This window comes from Camelus dromedarius, chromosome 23 (genome assembly GCF_036321535.1).
Source record: "Camelus dromedarius isolate mCamDro1 chromosome 23, mCamDro1.pat, whole genome shotgun sequence".
Lineage (NCBI taxonomy): Eukaryota > Metazoa > Chordata > Mammalia > Artiodactyla > Camelidae > Camelus > Camelus dromedarius.
The window spans coordinates 23521988-23548506 of record NC_087458.1 but is presented as its reverse complement, the minus strand read 5'-3'; the positions used below and the strand labels follow the sequence as shown (position 1 = coordinate 23548506).

Below are 26519 nucleotides of genomic sequence, written 5' to 3'. Positions count from 1 at the left end.
AGACCATGCCAAGGACAGGCAAACCAAACATTATTTTGTAAGCAGAAGGAAAAAAATGAGATGGATGGGAATTTCCTGCTGTGATATACTAAGTATCAATCAAAATGGGAAAAAAAATTTTAATGCACAAATTTCTGAAGACAGCAGAAAAGAAACAGGCTGCACATTTCAGAGAGAAGCAAGTCATCAGAACAACTCAGCAAACACAGCAGCTTCATGAGAAGCTTGGGCGCTTCCTTTCTTGAGTAACGTCACTAGAGAAATGAGATGGCAGGTGAGTGCCTACAAGGTCCTTAACACAACAGCCTCCTCCCTGGAGGCAGCTCCATCCAGTCTGTTTTGGACACAAACTCAACTAGATTTTCCACCAGCCTGGTTTATAAATCCTCCTGTTTGAAATATAAACTAAAAAGGCTTTGGTAAATAGCTTAGCCAATTCTGCTGCCCCACCTCCCCTGCCCCTCCAAAAGGGAGGGGGGAGAAAGAGAGAGAGAGGCCGCGCACACACAACTGATGTAAGCAATGTTTAGCAATGTTTACACAATTTTGCCCAACTTATCTGAATCATATATTTTTCCTTTTGGAAAAGGTTCTTTGGCAGCCAAGAACCTAGATCAAGTCTCAAAAATAAATCTTAAGATGTATTATAAACAACTCCACCCCCATCTTTCTACCTCAAGTTACATAACAGGATGGTGAATTATGACTGTACTTTAGAAGAAAGGAATTTGCCAAACTGTGCAAGTGAAAATGGAAACAACATGAGTAAAGTCATGAGATACAGAGACAGGATGCTTCCTAAGACGTCACACCTCACATTTTTTTTACTGGGTTGATTTAAACCTGTCCAAGCAAAATGAGAAACATAACACTTACTCTATTATCTCACTGGTTCCATGGTTTCATAAGAGTCTGAGAGAACTGAAGGTTGTCTCAAATCAAAATTTATGTTGTTGGTCTTGCATTCTTCTTTCAAATCATAATAAAAATCTCATCAGATAAGGAAGTTGACCCTGAGAGTTAATGATGAGAATCTGAATCCAGTTAAGGCAACTTCAAAGCCTTTGCCATTTCCACTGCCCCACGGCTGCCTCTGATAAAGGCAGGCCTTCCAGAGAGAATGGAGAGTTTCGGTCACCAACATGCAGTTCCTTTCCTGCAGCAGTAAACTCCTTATCTGTGAAACAATTGCCAAATCTGCTCTTGTGATTATGATATACTAATTAATCTCTTAACCTAAACGCCAAATGATGCTATCAACCTGAAATGCAGCAAAAACAAATGAAAATAAAAAAAAATAAAATAAAAGATCACTTTCTTTCATTAAAAGAACTTATTTTCCCTTACCTTTCTGTATAGGAACAAGAAAATAGTTACTAAAAGCTATTTACTACTAACAAAATCTTAGAAGTAAAGCACAGATGCCACGCTCACTGACACAGCTGTGGTTACTGAATCAGGCAGCAGCCGTCTGAGACTTCAGATCTGACATTTGCAACCAGGCACACTGGATGCTGTGACCTGGTAACTTGGACAGTGGCACATAGCAACTAGGCACTTATCAGAACCAACACTGGTAACTGTAATAACAGTTTACAGTCTTTGTGGCCACACAATGATATTAATTCTCTAATTTTGTTCCTAAAATATTTCTCTGAAGTGGATGTGGTTTTCCCTGCAGGGGCAAAAAAAAAAAAAACCTTCCCACATCTAAGATTATTCTTCACTTGGAAGTGCCCCACCTGAAAAAGTCAAGCAAGGGCTTCTCTACTGTGTCCCACATCAATCACGTGCTCAACAATCAGTCACTCGCTCAACCTGCACGTGACAACCTGCTAGTTGCTGTGGCAAAAACGACGTCAGGACAGCAGTTCTGGCCACTAAGAGGTTCCAGTCTGGTAAAGACGACACATACCAACAACTTGATAAAAGCTAAGGACTTGCATTCAGTATGAGAGGTTAAAAAAAAAAAAAAAAAGCTGTTTATCAAAGATAAATGTTTCGAAATCTGATTAGTGAAATGAAGGAAACAATTGCCAAAGGTGATATCTGACTGGGCCTCAGGACAAACAGGATTATCATACACGGAGGGTGAGGGGGTGGAGTGAGAGAACAGAGCCAGACAATCCAGGTAGATGGCCTGACATGTCAAAGCCCACGTATGAGGATGCCCAGGGGAATGAGAGTCCCTGCGGTGGGTAAAGAAAGATGACATCAGAGAGCCAAGTGTGGGTCAGAAGACGAGGCCCATCAATGTCACTGCACATCTGGATTTTAGCTATAGATAACGGAGATCCAGTCAAAGTGTTTAAACAAGTAAAGTAATGTGACTTTGTTTGTTTTCCTTGCTCAAGTCAGTTTATTAAATACTAAAAACCAGAGGTACTGGAGAGAGGCTCACAAGACAAGTCCTGCTACCCTGCATCTCAGTCTCTGATACAATATTTGTATCCTCACCAGTGAAATAATGATAATGAAGCTTCCTAATCAAAGAATGGATGTGACTTTTAAGGCAATAATGCCAAACAAGCAGTGAAAAGAGTAACAGAGAAGGAAGAAAATAGAGACAAGAAGAGACTGATGGGTAGCTACAATGATATTTAGGCAAAAACAACTGAGTCACATCATGTTAGGAGGATTAGAAGGACGGTGGTCTTATTAACAGAAGCAGCAGTCACATGAGGGGGGGGGGGGGGGAGGAGATGAAGAAAGGAACTACCCAAAGATAACAGCTTTAGTTTCGACCACTCTGGTAGAGGTGTTCAGTTGACCAGTTGGGAATTCAGGTCTGGAGCTGAGAAACTAAAGCCAGAAACAAAGACTTAAAAGTTGGTGGCATCAAGGTGATATTTGGAAACATGAAAATAGGTGAGGTCATCTACAGAGAAAGGACGAAGCAAGCGAAGAAGGGTAAGGGTTAGACCTTCAGACACCTGCACACCTGCGCTTACAGAGAGGGAAACAGAGGAGGCACAGCGCGGGAGAAGGACAACAGATAGCGGGACAGTCAACCAGGTTAGGAACAGGGAGCTCCAAAGAGGGGAGGGAAGTCACTACCACTAACTCGGAACAGAGTTAGAGGGTGAAGAGGACGGCAGTTCTCGAACTTATCACATCTCTGATGGAGGAAATTTCAGTGACAGATGAAGTCAGACTTCGGGCTACAGAAACACTTTATTAGGTAGTGAGCGCAAATAAAGTGCTTTTTGGAAAAGGCTGAAGAAGAAATTAGATAGCCCTAGAGCACCGTCACTTTTACAGTCAGTTCTAGAGCCAGCTAATAGAGTAAAACCTTAAAATGTGTCTGTTACTGGAGAAGGATGTTAAGTGAATCTGTGAAAGAGGGCGTAACTGGGAATGACTCAAGTGTGCTGGTTTAGTTTTAACTTATCTAGCTAGCTTCTAAAATAGAGTACATTTTATGGACTGAACACTTACAATACTAAAGTGGGAGGAAGCTGGTTCTCATCATAAAGCCATTTGTCAATGTTGCTTATCACCTCGAGTCTCAGAGGACGTCACCACTGGTACTGATCAAGCATGGAAACTGGCTTTAGTCACAGTCTGATTATTCATTTACTTAGGTTTCTACGTCCTCATTGTTAATTCAATCCCAAATTCACGTCCTGTTGTTTCAGTTCTATTCACTGTGCCGCCTTGTGGACGTCTTCACGACAGCCTTCTGACTGCTCCAGTCTGAACTGGCTGTCCTCACTCTGCGGCTGGTACCTGGCTGTGGAACTGCTGAGGGCTCCCCCTGTCTCTCCTCTGTGTTGGATCTCCTGTAATACAGCCCACATCCTGCTCACTCTTGGTGAAGAATACATTCCATTAGCTTCAGGAGAAATGATGTGTAGGAGGTGATTTGTTTAACCTTGCATGCCTGAAAATGTCTTTATTTTATCTTCATGTGCGATCAGTGGCTTATAGACAAGTATAGAATTCTACACTGAATTTCTTCATTAGTCTGAGGGCATTCCTTATTGTTTTCTAGCTTCTGATATTGCTGATAGGAAGCCATTCTGATATCTGATCTTCAGTTTGCAACCCGTTTTTCCTTTCTTTGGCAGTTTGTAAAACAGCCCCTTTGTCACCAGACACAAACTGAAAATTTCCCCAAAATGTGCCCTGTCATAGGTGCTTAGTAACCCTTTAAGCTGGAATCTCTTAGTAACCCCTTTAGTTGTGGGACATTTTCTTAAATTACTTTGCTAGTGATTTCCTCTCGTTTTTCTTTTTCTGGAACTCACTGTTTTGACTTCCTAGACTGACACTCTATTTTTTTTCCTCTACTTTCTAGGGTATTTCCTCATTTTCATCTTCTAACCCTTCTTTTTTTTCTTTTCTTTTCTTTTTTTTAATTGAAGTACCATCAGTTACAATGTGTCAATTTCTGGTGTGCAGCACAATGTCCCAGTCATGAATATACATACATATATTCGTTTTCATATTCCTTTTCATTAAAGGTTATTACAAGCTATTGAATATAGTTCCCTGTGCGGTACAGAAGAAACTTTTTTAAAAATCCATCTTCTAAACCTTCTGTTGAGTTTTATTTCTGTTACCATTTTTTAAAATATACAGCAGCACTTTGCCTTTGTAGAGCATTCAGTTCTTGTCTCATGTATGTAATGTTTTCTCTCTCTGAGGATAATGATTTTTTTTAAAATTTTCTACTTCCAGCCTATCTCTGTTCCTCCAAAGTTCTTTTGCCTTTAGTTTTATTTGTCTTTGGCTTTCTCTTTCATGCTGGAGGCTCTCCCTCGGTGTCTGCTAGTCTTGGGAATGTCAGCATCCTTAGGTCTCCCCTTGGCTAGTTAACACCCCGATGGCACTCTTCTGGTCTCTTGCCTGAAGGATAAAGACCAGTGAGGGAGACAGGCGGAGGAGTCTCATTATTCCGTGTGCAGGTGTTTATTCTAGTCCCTTGTATTTGGTAAAGTCCCCTGTGCTCTCAATTTTGCCTGGTGTGCCCCAGTCCAGAGACCCGTGAGTTTTTTCCCCCCAGAGGATTAACCTGCAGTCTTGTATCAGGGTAGAGGTGGGGATGGGAAGAGCAACTGTCCAGTGGTCTGCAGACTAGGAGAAGACCGAGGGACCTCCCACCGTGTTCCTGATGCCATCGATTCCCGAGCTATTTGAAGATTCTGCAGCAAAAATCAGGTTGGTTCTTGGCTTTCTTCATTGCCGGATTAAGATTTGGCTTTCTTAGGTCAGCGAGGTCATTCACCATACTCCATCTAGTTTCCAGCCTTCAACTTACTATTATGTATGATTATTTTTTGTGGTTGCTTTCTTCTTTGTCACTCTCCTTATCCTTATCCTTGAAGGACCATGTCTTTAAAAGAATATCCCATTACTATACTTATAATGGGGTTTCTGGAAGGAACACAATTACATGCTTATGTTCAGCCCACTGAGTTCCTCCCCAGAAGTCCTAGTGAATCTAAAAACCATTCCTGACTGTTTTTGCCACTCATTATCATTCTCACCCAATTCTCCAACCACCATAGTGGTTTACTAAGATTACTATTGCCTTAGGACTGGTCAGGAGAGGCCCCTCACCTGGGCATCACATTTTAGAGGACTCTACTTGGGTTTGGGGGGACACCAACCCTGACAGAGCTTGAATGTACCAGCCTGGCTGTCCACATGTATGTCTGTGGGGCCTCTTGTGACATGGGACAAAATCTGAAAATTCTAGCCTGACCTTCCAGATTGTTATAAAAGTATATAGTAAACTTGAAGGAGAGAACGAATTTTATTTAAGTTTAAAAAAAAAGTTTAAAAGTTTGTTAGATTAACCTAAATATTAACACATAAGATACAGCTTTCTAAACTTAGCAAGTAGCTGGTCCACAGCTAAATACTGACCTCCTTCATTTCTTCTTCCCAGGTCTTCTGGATTTACAGCAACCCTGACAATAGCCTATACAAATGACTTAACTGAATCAGAAAAGGAATCCTTTATTTAAGACACTTTACTGCCACCTGCTGGACATATTATGAAATAATGACAAATCAACAATGACAATTAACTGACATGGACCCCTTAGTTGCTGGGCAACACATAATTTGCACAACCAGATGGGAAGCACTGCCTTGGACTCACCTTTCACAAAACTGAATTAATCTCTATCGGACCAGGATGAGGATGGGGAGGAAGATAAAACAGCAAATCAAGAATCTAAAGGTTCACTCATAATTTAGCAGAAATTGTGCTTTGGCACCTTGACTTAGAACTGAAAATTGATTTCCTCTTTAAAAAAAAAAGTTTTAACTGCTAATCTAAATCTAGCTCCTAAGAGTGAAATAAAGATGGCTTTAGTGCCATACCAGGACCAGCCTCACCCGCTAGCAGCCGGCAGCCCCAGAACGGCATTGTTTATTTATTTAATGCCATTTGTAGCCTCTTCAATAAATGGTGCTGGGAAGTCAGGACAGCTATATGCAAAAGATTCAAACTGGGGTACTTTTTCACACCACATACAAAATAAACTCAGAATAGATTAAAGATTTAAAAGTAAGACCCAAAACCATAAAACTCTTAGAAGAAACACAGGCACCATGCTCTTTGACATTTTTCTTAGTAGTATTTTTTGGCTCTGTCTCCTTAGGCAAAGGAAACAAAAGCAAAAATAAAGAAATGGGACTACATCAAGCTAAAAAGTTTAAATACAGTGAACAATATATATCACATATACTTTTATACATAAAAATTTAATAGCCAATCTAAATGCTGAATGCTACCACACACAGTCATTATTTATCAACATTTTAAAATCTATTATCTGAAAAATGGAATATGTTTCTTGTAATATGAGATCTTCATTACTTTCATTTCCCCTTCTTTCAATATTATCATTACTACCCTGTAGTTTTATAGACGATTCTAGCATCTTGAAAATACTTCATAAATTATCTAGAAACTCCTAATAGTAAATGCCTTGGGAATAAAAAGTGAGTCCTCATTAGTTTATACATAAAGTTAGAATTCAGGCTAATTTAACAGAGAAGGTCAGAGTTAAAGCTAAGACTTGAATAATCAATATCCTCTAATAATTCTGATTAAAAGAATTCTCCTTTCCAATAATTTTATGAATGCCCTAGAGAGTATATTTTGCTTTCTAATATTCATTTTCTTCAAAATTTCCTCAAATTTTTATCAGTTGGGCCAATAAACTTAGGAAGACAGGTGCAAAGTTGGCTCTTCCTCAAGGTTTTTCCAATTTGATTTCTTCTTTTGGTGGTGTTATTTAAAATTTTTTTGTTTGACTTCTTTATTTACATAAACATGAAATTTCTGCATAGCTAACTTTGACTCTAAAAGACTTCTGATACATTCTTCCCTAAGGCTTGCTAACTTGTGTCAAAGGCATGCTATGTGAAATTGCAATCTTAAGGACATTTAACAATTGGTTCTAGGTTTTGAGGACTCCATGACAATGAAACAAATTTACTTATCACAGCCAGTTTTTTAAAAATCCAGAGATTCTTAAGTAAGACCATGAGGTAATTTTAAGATTTTGTCATAATATGAAAAAACAGAGGCCTGAAGATGCAGCTTTGGGTTAGTTACCAGAAATTTGGTTTTGAATCTGCCAGTTCAATGTGAACCCTTTAAGAATTGAGAAAGTGTGGACTTAAGAATGTTCGCACTTCCTAACTAAACCAGCTTTATGATCATGTTTCTGATGCCACCTGCAAACAAGTATTCTTGCTCACTTGAGGCTCCAACTTTGCTTTGCCCACTTGGACACGAGAGCATGAACTCTACTGGAATGTCAAAGAAATGCAACCACCAGGTTGGACAGGGTTCTCCACCCACCTTTGTGCTGTCCCCCGCAGACAACACGCTGCAGTAGAGACATGTTTTCTCCCATAAACCTGTGTGTCACAAAAATGCTGTCCACTGTTCAGCTTTCGCCCTATTTAACAGTATTCTTGAAAGGTATCTGATGGTTTTTTTTTAAATGTTGAATTCATGTAGGTTATATTTACACTGAAAATGAAATTTTAGTAGTTCTAGTTCATGTGGCCAGTGAACACACGTCCCTGTATTGTTTACATGCAAAGACCCTATGATCTGAAGAAGTAATTTCCTTTTCATAATTCAGCAAATCATGCTTTTTTGTACGTTAAATTTGAAAAATCTATTTTTGATGAATAAATTAAAATCTGGATAGTGTCACCAGAGGAAAATAGCTTTTTCCAGGTTCTTCTAAATCTGGAAATGGGTGCTTTAGACGTGATGTTCATGTGCCTTAGGAAAGCATCCCATTTTCAGTGGAAAAGAATTTGCTGTATCAAAATCTGTGTCAAACGCCAGGGTAAAAATACATTTTAGTATCCTGGGTAATCTGTAAACTGCTGAATGCAAGAGCCTGAGAACTAGTGAGTGAGAAGTACACACTCTGCTTACCCACTCCAGCCCTTCTGCCTCCCTAAACACACTTTATTCCCCTAAGCTCTTGACATTTATGAGGTTTCTTGTCACTGTGAACTTGCTCATGTTAAACAAAAGACAGGCCTTCCCACCTTTTAACTTGCAAGTGTCTTCACCAGTTTGAAATCACTGATGTACAGTAAAGCTGGCGCCACTAACGGAAGCTCTTCACAAATCCTTCACATTCACAGGGCTCCTTTCTGTGCTGACTTCTCTGAGGTAGAATAAAAGGTGTGTGTTTTTCATGAGTGGGTGTTTCTCCAGAGCTGACTGCCTCAGCCCTGAAATCAAAATCTATGCCCTGGTTTTACATCTGCAGAAACTGATCCGACCTCCGTTGGGTTCCTCTGCTGGAGAGGAACAAAGAACACAGACCTTGCAAAGGGAGAGAACCGAGCAAAAAAGAAGGGCTTCCCCACACACACTCGGCTTGCTTATTTGGAAACCAAATTCTGGATTTTCATCCTTCTCTGGTCCGTCCCTTGCCAGGGCTTCCTCATCTTCCTAACCTCCAAATGTTTCAGGGCTCCGTCTTGAACTTTCCTCTTCTACCTAAACACATTTCGTGGCTGATTTCATTCAATCTCATGGCTTCAAACATCCTCTGTCTGCTAAAGGCCTGCAATCTGTACTGTCGGTCTGCACCTCTCCATTTCCACTCTCACATATTTCCACTTGTGTATCTAATAAGATCCTCAAACTTAACATGTGCAAACTGAGTTCCCGGTCAGCCCTACTGTCAAACTTGCTTCCTCTCCCAGTCTTCCTTCCTTTAAAAAATAACAACTTCCTTCTTCCAGCTGTTCTAGCCAAAATTCTTCACTCTTCTGTTTCTCATTTTCCACGTTGAATCCAGCAAGCAAATTGGCTTATTGGCTCTACCTTCCAATATACCCAGAAGGTGATCACTTCTTAGCCCTTCCACCACTACATTATGGCCCAAGTTCTATCATCTCTTGTCTAAATTATTGCAATAATTGGTTTCTCCACTCCCATCCTTGCATCCCTACTCTCAAGATAGAAGTCAGTGGCTCCCCATCTCATAGAGCAAAACCCAAAGTTCCTGCGATGACCTGTACGACCTTTATGGTCTGCTGGCCAGAGTTCAGTGACGTCATCTCCATCTACTCTCCCCCTCATTCTTCCCACTCCAGCCTCACTGGCCTCTATGCTGTTCCTACTTTACACGAGCTGTTCCCGAGTGGAACCCCTCCCTCACAGGCATCCACGTGTCTTATTCCCACACTTTTATCAGGTCTTTAGTCACATGTCACTTAACAGTGAAGCATCCCTTGGTCACCTCAGCTAACATACTTCGACACTTCCTACCCCTGCTCCCTACTTTATTTTTGTCTTTGCACTTATCACCATCTAGCAGAGTATGTATTTTAGTTATTACTCTTGCTTATTGTCTGTCACTACTCAACAGAATGTGAACTCCACCAAGGGGGCGGTTTTGGTCTAGTTTTTTTCATTGCTACACATCAAGTGCCTAAAACAGTGTCTGGCACATAATTATCACTCAATAATTACTTGCTGCATAAATGAATGTTTTTTAAAAAGTTAAAAATCAATAAAAGCCACACAATATACAATAATACTGTGTAATATGAACAGTCATCAATAATCTATCTTCCGAACTACATAAGAATCTTCTAAAGGCAGAAATCTCATCTTCTATTTCTTTTCATTCTTACGGACTGGCATAAAATGTTACATATATAGCAATTACCCAATTAAATATCTGACAGCAGGAATTTTGCCTGAAGACAAATCACTGGGAAATGAAAACAGAACAGAATAATTATCTAGTTCAACATCAGATTGGCAATGTAAGAAAAAACGGCTCTAAAAGTAGTCTTTCCCCTTTAATATTTATAAGTGACAGCTTTCAGTGCTAATGCAGGACACCCACTCCAAATATGCCTGAGGGCTGCCATGAGCCAAGGTGGCTGCCAGACGTGTTGTCAAGGACAGAGGTGGAGGGCTGACTCTGGACTACACAGCGCGGCCACCTCATCTCAGTTTGTCTTTGGAACCTGTACCTGGACTGTTGGAGATGTTTCACAATTTACTACCTATAGCTTTCTTCCGGAAAACCGTAATAATTATTCAGACTATAATTACACTTCCTCAAAATCAGTTGACTTGTGTGGGTCAAAGTGTGATTAATCAAAGGTTCCTAGAGAAGTGGCAAAGACAGTCATCAACATAACACTACAAATAATGACGGCAAAGGAGCTGAAACAAGGAGACTCTGAGCCAGTCCAAGTCACATAGAACTTGTAAGCGAAATACAAACAGGCTATAAAATGGCTACACCCAGACAGGCTTGCAATATAATTTTAGTCACACCTAAACTGGTTTCAACACATGCTAAAGAAGTACAGTAGAAATAGGATGAGAGAAAAATTTGATTTTTCCCAGTATGACTCGTTAGAGAAAAGTGTTTGCTAACCTGACTAATTTCTAGAAAAGCAACCAATGTCACAGGATAAAAAGAGAACTAAAGGATTCAAATTGTGGCTAAGACTCTGAGTTCCATTTAGAAAATGAAAAAAAAAAAAAAAATGAAGAAAAAGGCAAAAACAAAAAACCAAAACCCTGATTTTCAAAAATACAACAAGATCACAGAAGTATCCATATTAGCCAACACAGAGACAATAAATGATTCTGTTTTATCTATCGACTAAGTGTCTATGACTAAATGTCTAAGTTCGCTAAACAAATAATACCACAACGGAAAACACCAAAGCAACTCCTACTTTTCAAATTCTTTTTTTTTTTTTTTTTACTGAATCTTAATTATATTCCCTTAAAACTACCTGACTGGCCTAATTATCTAAACAACCATTGATAAGCATGCAAAATACCAAATAAGGTCATTTGGTAGGTAGGAAACAGGGAAAGAGCTGCTTTCATACTGACATTAATTTCTTTAGTGCATAACAACTCAAGTGGGGTCCTTCTGATGTCTCCCTTCCGTCACCCACTCCTGAGTATAACTTACATGGGCCATATAAAACTAGCTCAGCTAAACTAGCCTGATCTGACATTACATTATACAAGACAACATCAGTAGCTGTGTGAACAGGGCACAAACCACTGAATACTAAGTTCCCATCTCAAACTGGCTCCCGGGTGAATCTCAGTGCTTCAGCAAGACACCTAACGCTCTTTCAAAATTTAAAGCCAAGCAGTAAATTCAGAAATAGCGCATCAACCAACTTACCGAGGACTGCAGGGTAACCTTACCAGTGCTCAGATAAATTTTATCTCTGTAAAATAACTTTGCTGCCATTTGGTTATAAAGAATAAAACTCACCACTGACCTCTAACTCTTGGTACACATACATATTTTAAAGCACTAACTTAGCAGTAAATGCAGGATGTTTTGTTTTATTGTAACACTCAATAACAAGTCCATAAATTACCGGATAAAAACCAGCAATTCCTTTCCTTTCATAAATTAGCTTACCCAGTTTAGCGGCGCCCTCTGGTGGGTACTCAGGAAACTGACCCTCGGAAGGGACACTGACAGTTCTCCTCAGGCATCGTCCTTTGGTGGAATCCGTCTGCTGCTCCTGTCCGCCCTCCACGGGTATCTAGTTAACCAAAAAGGAGATGAAACTCAATAGCACCATTACTACCTTCTGACTGAATAACGTTTTCAGTTAATGAAGATAGGAGCTTTTAACCATCAGAGCCAAACAGAAGAAATGTAGAAACAAAGGATATACAATGGTTAAAAGTATTAGCAATCCCTTTTCAGGAGGCCTTTCTTTAAAAAGAAAACTGAAAGGACAGGAAAGGTGAGTATGTAAATTAGCTTACATGACGTATGTGCCAATCACATCCAGGTGTTTACCTACTTAGGGAGCTCGGAAAACAAAACAAAACACCCACACAAATAAGATTCTTCTATATCAGAAACTGGTTCATAAACCCCAGTCCTGCCCAATGTTCAATAAGGTAAGTGGAAATAAAAGCTGACCACAAAGAGTTTGCTCCACAATTCTCTTAAAGGAAGGTTTGTTAGATAAAAGTAGTAAAATCACCCAAATTTTCTTCGATTTTAGAATTAAGCACTTAGACATAGTTAATAAAATATATTTTCAGTCAAAATTTGTATAGATATTAACATAAAATGGCATATTTTCTTCCAAAAGTGAGATTAGTTTTTGAAATCCTAAAAATATTTTTTTCTGGCACAAGTTTTTTCTCTTTGTATATGTGGAACGAGAACTGTGAACGATACAAAATATCTCTAATGCTGCTATTTTACAGCTTATGGACTGGTTATCATTGTAGAGAAGTGCAACTGAGAGACATCGCCCACCAGGATCACACCCTGCCCTTCCCTTGAATAATAACCAATTACTCTAATCTAGGTTTCAGCTGCAAAGAGAAAAAAACCAAGAACCAGTTAGAAACAACTAAGCCCAAGATGGCAGAGGATCTGACCCCCCCCCATAGACCATGAGCCTCATTATACACTAATTGTAATACATTAGCATACTAAATGACACACCCACCAGCACCATGACAGTTGGTGGTTGCCATGGCAACAACCAGAAAAGCCCATACAAGGACTGGAAAGGAGAGCTGCATCAGTTCCAGGCCCAAACCATCCCCCTGTTCTCTGATAATGCATGAATATTCCTCCCACTCTTTCCAATTCCCTTCCTATTACCTTCATCCTCCTACATAAATGGTGTCTCTACCCGAATTGGGTGGAGAAGTTGATTTATGAACTAGGGTCCTGCTCCTCCATTCTTTGGCCATTGAATAAAGCTTGTGCTAAATACGTGTAAAACAAAACAAAACAAAACTTCAATTTAAAAAAAAAAAAAGTGCTGTTCCAGCCTCAGCATCGGTTCGTTGTTGGCTGTGAAAATCAGAGCGGAAAAAGAACCTCCCTGGCAGAGACTAGGGGTCTCTGCTTGGGCTAGGACCCCAACGCAGGTCCCGACAACTAACTTGGTAACAATTAATCATGTTAGTCTCTAACTTCTTATGGCTCCAATATAGAAATTTTAACAAATTTCAATAATGACAAGCATTAAGTTCTTACCAGGTGCAAGGCAAAGGAATTTAACAATGTGTGAAATTATCAGGGAGCCATTATTATTATCCCCTTTGTACAGATGAGGAGTAATTTATTTCTCCATATGATTATAATAGGCACATATCACATCAACTGATCCAGCAAAACTGGGGTGGACACGGACCTAAGTGTATATGCTTTCTGCTTTGTCTCAGTAATCCAACTCTTATGTCTAGGGTCAAGGGGATGATAGCAAGGAAAACTCTGTGTTAGGGAGACTCTGAAGAAAAATTCTAATGTCTTCATGGACTGGAAATTTCACATTCTTTATAGGACTAAAAAGTCCCCATTTCCTCATCCCCATAGCTATGGTTATTGCTTGAACATTGAGAAAAAATGGCAGAATTAAGAAAAGTAAAATTCTAAAAAAAAGGGGGGGAGGGGTGGATACCAGATAACAGCATCAGTAAAGACACGAACCTCCCCAAAGCTCTCTGTAACACAAAACTTCACAGAGGGTAACCTAAGTCGTCCACCCTCTTCAGGATGGAAATGATCTCTACTTAAATAATTAAAAGAGTAACACCAAGAGGTGAAATAACTCCCTCCCAGTAAGAAAGGTAAAAATGAATCCTCCGCCTGCATTAGGAAAGACTGGGGGTAAATCTGAGGGAAGAAACAGTTTGGATCTTTGAACAAACAAATGAACCTAAATAAACCTAACTATTTTTGTAATAGTTCTTATTTAAAAAAAAAAAAAGCCTATTGCCTGAAATAATAAAGGCCTAAGCCACATAGAAAACAGACAGGAGTTATTTTTGATATTTTAGGAAGTTATGGCACGTGATCTTTTCTGTAGAAATTTACAAAGGCCACATCCAGGAAAAACAGTAAGAAATGGCTTCTATTATCATATACTTTGCCTCTACCGTATCTAAGAAAATAAATAAATAAAATATATCAAATTCTTATTTGGGCCTAAACTTCACTCACAATTATATTCTCAAAGTTCTAATGTAGATGCTTCACTTCCCACTGTTGAAACTTAAAATATGATTAAAGGTTTTATTCAAAGTATCACACTTAAAGTTCAGGGCCCTTTATACCTGACTCAGAATTTAAGGTGTTTAATAGTGTTTACTTTTATTCTAAACTTGCGTTTCTTTTTTTTTTTTTAATTAATTTATTTTTTATTTTTTTTAACATTTTTATTGATTTATAATTATTTTACAATGTTGTGTCAAATTCCAGTGTTAAGCATAATTTTTCAGTTATACATGAACATATATATTCATTGTCACATTTCTTTCTCTGTGAGCTACCATAAGATCTTGTATATATTTCCCTGTGCATACAGTATAATCTTGTTTATCTATTCTACAATTTTGAAATCCCAGTCTATCCCTTCGCACCCTCTGCCCTCTTGGCAACCACTAGTTTGTATTCTATGTGTATGAGTCTATTTCTGTTTTGTATTTTTGCTTTGTTTGTTTTTTCTTTTTTTTTTTTAGATTCCACATTTGAGCGATCTCATATGGTATTTTTCTTTCTCTTTCTGGCTTACTTCACTTAGAATGACATTCTCCAGGAAAATCCATGTTGCTGCAAATGGCGTTATGTTGTCAGTTTTTATGGCTGAATATTCCATTGTATAAATATACCACATCTTCTTTATCTAGTCATCTGTTGATGGACATATAGGCTGTTTCCATGTCTTGGCTATTGTAAATAGTGCTGCTATGAACATTGGGGTGCAGGTGTCATTCTGAAGAAGGGTTCCTTCTGGATATATGCCCAGGAGCGGGATTCCTGGGTCATATGGTAAGTCTATTCCTAGTCTTTAGAGGAATCTCCATACTGTTTTCCACAGTGGCTGCACCAAACTGCATTCCCACCAGCAGTGTTAGGAGGGTTCCCCTTCCTCCACAGCCTCTCCAACATGTCATTTGTGAATTTTTGAATGATGGCCATTCTGACTGGTGTGAGGTGATAGCTCATTGTAGTTTTGATTTGCATTTCTCTGATAATTAGTGATATTGAGCATTTTTCATGTGCCTATTGATCATTTGTATGCCTTCCTTGGAGAATTGCTTGTTTAGGTCTTTTGCCCATTTTTGGACTGGGTTGTTTGGTTGTTTCTTATTAAGTCATATGAGCTGCTTATATATTCTGGAGATCAAGCCTTTGTCAGTTTCATCTGCAAAAATTTTCTCCCATTCCATAGGTTGTCTTTTTGTTTTACTTATGGTTTCCTAAATTTGCGTTTCTTAAGAATCATTTGCTTTTACGACACCATCAGTTGCTTCTTACATAAATTATTCTTTTAAAGATATTGATGTACTTCTTGAAAGTTAGAGGGATAATATTTCAAGTATCTTCAAGTGAACTAAGCTGGAGTTTACAAATTTCACTATACAACTGAAGAAAATCAGTTTCAGAAAAGTCAATTTGAGAAAAGCAATTTTGTCCATTCTGATGGCCCTAATTTAGTTTACTAGTTCACATTTACTTGTTTATACTGAATTATTCTTTAAAAACTATACATTGTCCAAGTTCTGCAGCATGAGAGAAAAAATTTTTTTCTTTCTGTTTTAACCTCTTTCGCCTTGTGCTATGCCTCTGCTGGGTCCTCTTTCCTCAGGGGGAATGGCGGCCGTCACGATCTTTGGCTGCCCATTGTCCAATGCCTGAAAATAGCTGCTAGATACCCTTTTTTTTTTGGTCCAGCCTTACACTGTTTGCAACAGGAAGGCTAGTCTTGTACCAGTTACTCCATCATAGCTGGTGCCAAAAGCCTCTTATGGTCTTTTACCCAAACTACTAACATGGCCTCTTCACTGGTGACATTCTTTCCCTTAAATCTATCCTTTACATAGTTACCAGCGCATTTCCAAATTGCAGTTATGATCGTATCATCCTGAGGCTTACAGCCCTTCAGCTGCTCTCCTTTGCAGTGGTTTTCAAAGCAGTGATGGTACGTTTGTGCGTGGAAGTCTGTGACGAGGGGGTATCTCTCTGCTCCAACCTGAGCATCATCTGGAGTCTGCCTGTTGTACAGGACCTCTGCGCAAGCCTTCTACAAAGGAAGAAGCCTACTAAAAGTGTTTTACAACTACTCTCTTACACAGTAAATGCAAGATCCCTATTGGTATGTTACACCAGGATTTCCCCGAATCAGGCCACTGATGAGCATCCAGCTTCAGACTTCATATTCTAGGAACACCAAATTGCTTGCATTTCCCTAATATATCCCCTATGTTGTAGCTCAGTGCCTTTGCTTAATGTGTTCTCTCAGCCTGAAACATTTTCCCTCACTTTCTTTTCTATTCTATACCTGCCAGGTAAACTCTTACTCATCCTCAGGCTTAGGACAGGCGCTTCCTCTTCCAGGAATCCTCCCTTCTATCAGTCCCCTAAGGGGAAGTGAAGTGCACCTCCCTGAGGTTCCTCCAATAACAGAGCTTTCTCTGTCACTATACTTATACGGAATTATAATTATTTATTTGTGCAACTAATTCCATGTAACTCAACAGCTTATATCTCAGCAGTCAACCCCCAAACCTTAGAATAGTTCTAACTCACAAATGAATAAATGAATATTTGACAGGTAGAGATGGGGGCCATTCTGGGCAAAGGAAAAAACATAACATCAGCCCAGAGGTTGGTAAGCACACAGGCTTTTGGTTGTTGTTGTTGTTGTTCTTACTTTATTTGGAACAGGGAGTAGGCCAGTTTAGCCAGAGCAGTGGGGTAGAACACCCAGACATATTATAACCACATGGGGGGCTTTAATACCAGGCCATGCATAATTCAGGAAGCACTGGGAAACCATTCAAGTGTTCAGATCAGAGAACTAGTAGTCTCTTAATTGGTCTGTCTCCTTCCTATCTTTCCCTCTTCCAATACATCCTACAGATTAATATTCATCACACATAACATTGATCCCCTTCCTTTCTTAAGCTTCCTTTGGTAACTGCCCATTGCCAACAGCATCTTAATAACACAGATTATAGTCCTTCAGAATAAATGGAATTCTTTCTTTTATTCTATCCAGTTTACTTGTGCTATTTATCAAATGCCGTTTTTAAATGGTTTGTCTTATTCCCACAACTAAATGTGGTATTGGGCAGAGAGGAAAGAATTGTGTCTTATTCTTTGTAACTCCTAACACAGTGAATTCACATACGGGGGTATGTCATGTATCTGCTGAATAACATGAACGTGGTTCTGAATGAAATATGCCATGGGTAGTTTACCTCAGGATAAATAACAGTTGATTTTAGCTGTTCGCACAAAGCCTAACTGCTATTTTCATCAACATATCTGAGTGTAAAAACTGCTTTCCAAAAGCAAGAAAAATATTTTGAAATTGTATTATTACATTGCTGCCTATACACTAGCAACTAGCTTTTAAAATTCCAAATACAAAAAGTAGTATGAATGAAGAAAAAGGGACTCCTAAATGGCTTGTTATTGCTAAAAGGAAGAACTCACAAATTCAGCTTTCCTTTGTATTTTTATACTGGCTGCACCTCAGAAGGGTTCCTGATTGCCTTCGCTACCATTTCCCTCAACTCCTTCATCTCTGGTTTACTTGGGTTTATCTCTCGCAAGCAAAGTGGAATTCAAATGGCCTCCTACGCCCTCTTTGAACCGGGCTGGTGCCAAGCCAGCCGGGGCCTCTCCTGGCATCCGGGCAGGGAAGCATATTTCCTAACGCAGAAGCAAAGTCTGTTTGGCACAATTTGCATGAAGCAATTTACTGACTCAATGAGTCACTTCTCAAGGTGATACTCCTGGCAGACTTCTCTTTCCAGCACTCTGCCCAGACCTACCCTTCTGCTACATTTCCCAGATTGGTAATCGGTGTATTTAACCCTCTTCCCGTGTACAGCCCCCAAGCAGACTTTTTCCCATTTCTGACAGGAAACATGCAGAGTTAAGAGAGAGCATTAAAAGATCCCACACACTGAATACATGAGTGATACCAGACTAATATAATCCTCCCACATTCCAACAGTGCCTGACTAAGGATTCAGTGTAAATCCTTATAGAACCCTCCTAATTGATCTTATTAACACAGCAATAAACACCCCCGTGATTAGTTGATTAAGGTTTAAAACAGCTTTTTTAAGATAATTTTAGCAGGAAATTCCTTGAACTCCTTGTTTCAAGGAATTCTAAATTGTTCAGCACAAAACTCCAAGGGTAGGAGTTATATTCTTCATGGCAGTGTGGGTGGAAGGTAGAAGAGTGACAGCATATTCTGGTATTTCCACCCCCCCGCAAAAAAAAGATTTCTAATCTTTTTCTATCATGAAATTAACAGAATATGAAATAAAATTCAAGTAGCAGGTAGAGCCATGTCTTAACATTTTCTTACCCTAGAGACTTAATCTGAGTTTTTTCCAACTTAATAGTGATAGAACATCCCTGCCTCAGGGCATTAAACTGTGTTTGTAAACTCACCGTCCCTCCGTCATCCCTTAGCTGTTCCACTGCAGTAATGTGACTCTTCTATTTCCTTTCAATCCCTTTGACTCAATTTTCCACATGATCAACAAAGTTACTTTTCTAAGAAGCAAATGTGATGATGTCATAGCCCTATTAAATACCTATCCATGGTCCAAATCATTTCCAGAATAAAGTCCAAATTCCTTAGCATGGCCTTCAAAGCGATTATTCAGCCCTTGCCAGCTATCACTTTTCCTCTTGCAAATTATATTCCAAGGATTCTGACCATTTTGCAGCTTACCAAAGAGATACAAATTGTTTCCTGACTTTGTACCTTTATACATACATGGAATAGCCTTCCCGTCTTTTCCTTTTCTGGCCATCTCCACTTTAAACCATGACGCACCCCAAGCAGTATCTTAACCTTTCTTTCGTGGTAATATTATAATCTTTAAAAAAATGTATTGAGGTGAAATTCACATAATATAAAATGAACCACTGCTAAGTGAGTAATTCAGAGACAGTACCTTCATGATGCTGCGTAACTGCCACCTCTGCATCTAGTTCCAAATGGTTATAACTTTTAATTTACCTCAGTGTGTCCCCAACAAAACTGCATCTTTGTAACCAGAATACTGCACATATAACAGATGCTCAACAAATAAAGATGGAATTTACATATTCCAGTGGAATAGCATCGTATGGATTATCTTTCCCCTTATTTATTATCCAGTTTTAGAAAAAATATGTAATTAAGCCTCTTGTTGTGGGAAGACATCACACAAAAAAGAAAAAATAGAAGGTTCGTTTCCTCTCAAACTTACATTAAGGAAATTCAGGAATCAAAGTTTATAATTTGGCTTTTTCAAAATTTATTCGACAAATATTTATTGAGAATTTACTCACATGTCTGCAACTGTTCTAAGCGCTGAGGGATACAGCACTGAAAAATAGACAAAAATCCCTACCCTAAAAGCTTATAAAGGAGAAAAGAGACAATAAACACAAAAAATTAATTATATAGCATTTTTGAAGGTGGTAAATGCTATGGGGTGAGGGGGATAGAGCCAGGTAATTAGATCAGGAGTTCTAAATGAAGATAGAGGGAGAGGATGCAATTTTAAATAATTTGGTGAGTGTAGGCCTTATTGAGCAGATGATATGCAAGCAAAGAGCTGAAGAAGGTCAGAAAGTGAGTCATGTAAATATCAGAGGGAAAAGTCAAGGCTAAGTAAGGTCTTGAGGCAGGAACATGCTTGATGTGCTTAATAGCTGAAACAGTGAGTGGGAAGGGGTTGGGGGGGGTGGGGGCTTGGAAGGATGGGACTGTCAGTAACGGAGATGGTTTCGGAGGCAGAATTAGCAGCTCAGTGTGGAGCATGTTGGAAATGACTATTACATATCTAAGCAGAGGTGCATAATGGGCAGATGGATATATGACTCTAGAGAAGGGAGATGTGTAGGCTTCAGATATAAAATCAGGATCATCAGCATTAGACAGTATTTGAAGTCATAAGATTGGATGAGATTCCTAACGAAGTGAGGTCCACAGACTGAACTCTGTAGCACTCCCTGTTGGCATGTGGAGAGTAGAAGAGAAATCTGCAGAGATGACTCAGAAGGAAATGCCAGGGAGGCAGGAGGAAAACTAAGAGAGCGCAGAGTCATGGAAGTCAAGTGAAGAAAGTGGTTCTAGAAGAAGGAATGAGTGACTGGTTGCATTAAATGTCACTAACAGATTAAGTAAGATGAGATGTGAGAACTGACCACTGAATTTACCAGTGTGAGGTCACCAATGAGCTTAACAAGAGCAATTTTCACAAAGTGATGGAGGTCAGAGTGTGACTGAACTAGGTTTAAGAGAAATGAGAGGAGCCCTTAAAAGTCCCTGCCTCCCTCCCTCAGTCCCCCACGCTCTCTCTGGACCCCAGTCACACCAGCTGTCTCCAGGTCCTTCAGCATCCCTCGCTTCTGCCTTCTCCTGAGCCGGGGAAAGCTCTAAGCCTAGACTGTTCCTTCTTCCTCCACTTCATCTTCTTAATGCCCGTCCACCCTCCATGTCAATCATTAGAAAACCCTTTGTGCTTCCACCCCAGACTAGTTCACCCCTGGGAAAAGGACAGGAAAAGGAGTCACTCTATGGTGGCTTAGACAGGCATAGAAAGGAGAAAGGGCACAAGATCCAAGTCATAGTCTTCTTGTCTTGACATGATCTATGTGTGTGAATAGCCACCAGAGTAAACTCAAAACTCAGCTAGACTTTAATGGGTATTATTTCCAATAGAACTTTGGACTGAAGAGCAAGTGGATTGTCCACTTCGAAGCTGATGTGCTTGTGTGGGCACAGAGCTGTATACAGAAGGCAGAATTTTAAAAATCAAAACATATAAACACTGAAGTACTGGGGGAAAAAAAGAGAGAATAACAGAAGAATTAGAGACAGTGAGTTTAGAAGTTCTGAGAATTTTTGCTGGTAAGGGAAACAAAGGGGTGGTAACTGGAGGTACAAGTGAAGGTTAACACAGGCTTACTTTTTTCTTTAAGATGGGAAAAATAACAGCATGCTGATGGGAATGATCTGGCAGAGAGCAGAGCTGAAGATGTAAGAGAGGTAAGAGAGAACTGAAAAGGCAAGAAGTAACAAAATGGGCATAAGGGGAGGGGCTGATAATCAGACTGTGGGCAGTTCAACCACAGTTAAAGGAGGGAAATCAGGGTTTAAGGAAATAGTTGTTGGTGGACAGACAGACAAGGTAATAGAGTTCTCTTCTGAGTGCCTGAATTTTCTCAGTGAAGCACAAAGCAAAGTAATTAGCTATAATTGAAGGTAATAGAGAAGGAATTAGAACAGAAAAGGAAGTGTGAAAAAAAAATCTTAGAAATCATTTTGGATTGTGCTATTCAAAGTGTGGTCCACAGATCTGTGCTGTCCTGCAAACTGTTAATGGTCCACGATACACAACAACACAGAAACTGAGAAGTGTACCTGGTGTGACCAGTGGATTCACCTCATTGTACAGCACACTCTCCATGAACAGGTACAATTTTTGTAATTTTGTTCCTTCTTTTCTTATGTTATGACTATTTATTGAACTGTAATTTCATTTCTGTTAAACCTAATAAAAATTTGGACTTACATTTTTATCTTTTTAAAACTTTATTTTTCTTAACAATTCATATTACTGAATTCTACTATGCATGATGAGGTAGGGAAAATACTGGCCCTTCACCACACACAGACTGAGCAGCACTAGTCCAGGAGGGCTGGACAGTGATCAGACTGGGAAATGTTCTGTGAAGGCCAAGCAACCCTCACATGAGGTTTGCTGCCATTAGTTTAAACACCATCAGCATGGTGGAGTGGTTTTCTCCACACACACTATGCTGCTCGGAAGCTGGGCAGGGCAGGATTTAACTGACCTATGACACTGCCAAGTGAGTACAATGATGCAAAAAAAGGACAGGGAAATGGTGTGCAAAGATTAAAATGTCTGGTCACAGTATTCAAGCTGGGAGAGAGGGAATAGAGGATATCAGAGACATGAGGGGCAGAAAGGTGACAGGGACAATGGACCATAAGTCCCAAAAGTACTGAAAAGTTGTTGGGAAAAGGGGATGAGCCAGAAAGAGAGCAGGTGATGGTCAGACAGTAAGATGCACGCAGAGAATATGAAGAAGTCATAGCAATGAGGCAGAGTGGAGGAAAAGATTCTTGGAGGTGAGGAGTACAAGGAACTGAGAGCCAGTGTGCTGAAGCAATCATCTCTGTAGATATTGGACCATCTCAAATTAAGGCTAGGGTACTGCTGCAGATAATGATAATGAGCCAGGAATGAAAATCAACAAAAAATGAGGAGGAATGACTGGAACTGGATGACTACAACATGGGATGCAGGAAAATGAAGAATACGACAGGAGGCACTATGAGAGGAGAAGGGTACCTCTTTCAAGCAGCATGGTGCGAGGGCTGTGGGAGAAACACAGGACTTCATGGAGGACAGTGACCTCAAGGAAGCTAGACCAAGAAGTTAAGGACTTCCTTCAGAGAAGAGGCAAAGAAATAGCTGATCTGGCTGATGACGGACCATGAGTCGCAGAGGGCACAGTGAAAGGGCTGTAAGACTGGGAAAGGATGAGCAGAAGGCAGGGACACAGAAGGGGATACTCAGAGCCACAGTGGAGTGGAAGATGAGGGGCTCCCCAGAAGTCTAGGGCTCCTCATGATGGCTGGTATAAAACAGGATAAAGTACATAAAAATTGTTTTAGAAAATTATTCATCATGGATAGTTATTTTACGGGACTAAAGTTGTTTTATGGGGCCCAAGCCTGAATTACTCAATTGATCAGTAACATTTAATCCACAGATTACATCTTGCTTCTAGAGAAGCCATGCTTTTGACTTTATGCTATCCATCTTTGGGCTATTTAATTTCTTACATTACTAAATTGAATAAAATGTAGGTAAGGGCAAAAAGATGGCATATGATTTGTTCATATCACTCCTGATTAACATAGTTCTGATAAAATACTGCTGACAGAGTAGATTGGTTTAAGTGCACATTTTGAATTATCTGTTTATGCAAACTGGATAGTTAGAAATCTTCTATACTAACATTCACTCCACCAATTTTTATTATGTATCTACTTAATATAAACAAAGCAACATGTACTATACTGCTCCAGAATGGGCTGGCTTTGATTAAATTATTTTAATACAATAAAATTTAATTATATTAAAATACCGGAAAAGGGTCATGGGTAGTGAGACGGTAACAAAAGCAAGAGACATTTTTCAAATGGCTGGAGAAAAAAAAAATAAGCCAGGTCATAGAGGGCACATTCACCAGGCCCTTCCAAATAAAAACTGCCTCTGAAAACAAAAGAAGAAACTGAAACGGCTTTATTGTTATGACCTTGCCTTTACGATATTAAAAATGTTGAGTAAAAGAAGAGGTGGAAGAGAAAAGGGACAGCAAGGGGGAGAAGAGAGGAAGAGAAAAGGAAGGTAGGGATCACAGGCGAGAATTAAGAAAAGTCGTTTCTGTGCCCTGCTGCCTCTGAACTCACTTTTCCTGAGGGATGACTTACAAAACTGACACCCTACCTGAAGCTCTCCAGTTATTTACATATATTCTGGCAATATATCTTTCTCCTGCACTGAATGAGATCTCTTCTTCTCCTTCCCTCCCATTATCTGTCTTCTTTGTCAAGAAGGATACTTATTCTCATACTCACTCATTTTTTTGTGTTTGTGGAGGTTGGAAGTGGGGTGGTTTTATGGTCCTACCAAGTCAACCAGCTGATAAGTCACCAATAAGCAAATGAATTACTTGGATATGGAAGGATTTGTACCCTGTAATAGTTTGAGGAGTAAAACAGCAATAGTATATGATGAGCTCAAGAGTTTTTTTTTAACTTCGAGGGACAGAGAGTCTGTGTTCTCTAGATGTCATCCCAGAACTAGATGTCTGTGCTCATTCCATTCTATCTGCTGGTCCAGATCTACTCTCTGCCCTTCGCTCCCTTGCTGGGTCTCAGGAAGCAAATCTCTAGAGAACACATCAAAAGCAATCTTTTCCTTTGGCTTCAACTTAGGTTTGGCCAGCAGGTAACACTGGCAAGGAATCAGAAAGCAGGAAAAGAGAGCTGCTCTGTTCGTCCTGTGTTGTGTCTCCTTGCTGGCCATTTGAGGTTTGACAGAGGCTGTGTTCTTTTATAGCCACAGCAACTGCCACGTGGCCCTCTCATGCAACACAGTTCTCCGGGTTCCAGGAACACTGCTCCCTTCCCTTGCCCTGAAGGTCTAGGGTGACAAGTTTCTGCTGTTGCTGGCTCATCACCCTCCGGTGGGTCCCCTATGCATCCCATGCTTCTGGAAACAGTCCCTTCATTAAATCTCTTTCAATTAATCTACTGACTGTGCCATTTGTTACTTGCTAGGAGCTAGACCAATATAATTTCCAATAGTCCCCCTGGACCACTTTCGGGGACAGGCCTACATAATCCAAGCCATTCTCACTCTAAATTACTCAACTCAGTGTCTCTGTCACTGCTGCTCAGTGAAAATCCAGCCCTGTCTTATGGGAGTCACTCCTTCATGGCAATCACATATCATTATGACATTATCAGCCCTTTAGACCTACTTAACAGTGTAACATTCATAAAGCCTCCATTTTCATAAATGCAATTTATCAAAATGCAAGTAAAAACTAGATTATTTAGGAATTTGGTCAGAAAAGGGAAGTAGCTCTTCTCAGAAGTGTCCCCCTCACCTCCTTCTCCTTATTGAGCAGCACCAGCTGGCTGTCCGTGAGGATGCAGTACTTCCGCTCCCATGTTGTCGTCTCAGTGTAGGGTGACTGACCACAAGACAGACGGTGGGTGGGTGGCCCTTTCACATCTGTGTGACGAACACAATAAACAAAAAAGACAAATCATTACCATCCTTGGGAAACTAGTGTTTCCAATGTAAGGGTCTTCAAAATCAAATTAAAGAGCTCTAAACATAAGTCTAAATGGCAAACTGAAAACTTAAATTCCTCTGAAGAAAATAAAAAGTTATATACAGAAGGAAAAATTTGCCCGAGAATCTGCAGAAAAGAGGGCTGAAACACTCTCGGAAGAATTGTTAGCACAAACTTGACAGAGTAATCACCACTGTATGTGCACCAAAATAACGGAAGGTCTCTTCAGAGCAAAACCAGTATCACTCAAAATAAAGAGATGGGGGTGACTCAGAGACAAGAACAAAAGATAGACAGTCTTCAGGAAGAAGATGATGTTGAATGTACGTTTGGAAAGTACTACTGATCCAGAACTGAAAGAGTGAAGTTATTGGTAGCCTACACCTTCAAAATGGCTTTATTTCTAATCGGTCATAAGATTAGAAATGGCTAGCATTATATTACCACTAGAGGCCAGTAAGATCTTAAAAACACAGAAGGCAATTTCCTCAAGGGAAGATCTAAATATATTACCATCATGTCTCTTAAAGGCGGAGGTACACAATATCAAATTTCAATGTTTCACCTCTTCTAAACATCTCATTTCCTATGTTACTTTAATATTTTTCAAACTGAGGTATAATTGATATGTAACATATTAGTTTGAAGTATACACCATAATGATTCAGTATTTGTATACACTGCAAAATAATGACTACAATAAGTCTAGTTACCATCCATCACCATAAAATATTACAAATGGGTTTTTTTTGTCTGATAAGAACTTTTTAAGATTTACTCTTTTGGCAACTTTCAAATATGCATGACAACATTATTGACTATAGTCATCACGTTGTACTTGACATTCCCACAATTTACTTATAACTTGGGGGTTTGTACCTCTTGATCCCGTTCACCCATCTCACCCAGACCCTCAACCCCTCTTCCTCTTGGCAATCACTGTTCTATTCCTGCATCTACGAGTTTTATTTGTTCATTTGTTTCAGTTTTTAGATTCCACATTTAAGTGAGATCATACGGTGTTTGTCTTTCTCTGTCTGACTTACTTCATTTAGCATAATACCCTCAATGTCCATCCATGCCCTCATAAATGACAAGATTTCATTT

General features: G+C 39.6%; 1 protein-coding gene across 7 annotated transcripts in view; it reads right to left on the bottom strand.

Moving 5' to 3' along the window:
- RASAL2 (RAS protein activator like 2) overlaps positions 1–26519 on the bottom strand; it is a 302791-nt gene that overhangs the window by 126875 nt on the left and 149397 nt on the right. For all 7 annotated transcript variants that reach the window (XM_031435709.2, XM_031435711.2, XM_031435712.2 and 4 more), the window contains exons 2-3: positions 25221–25348; positions 11925–12051 (exon numbers count right to left, since the gene is read on the bottom strand). In XM_031435709.2, the coding sequence (XP_031291569.1) occupies positions 11925–12051; positions 25221–25348 (255 nt within the window). The remainder of the gene's footprint in view (positions 1–11924; positions 12052–25220; positions 25349–26519) is intronic.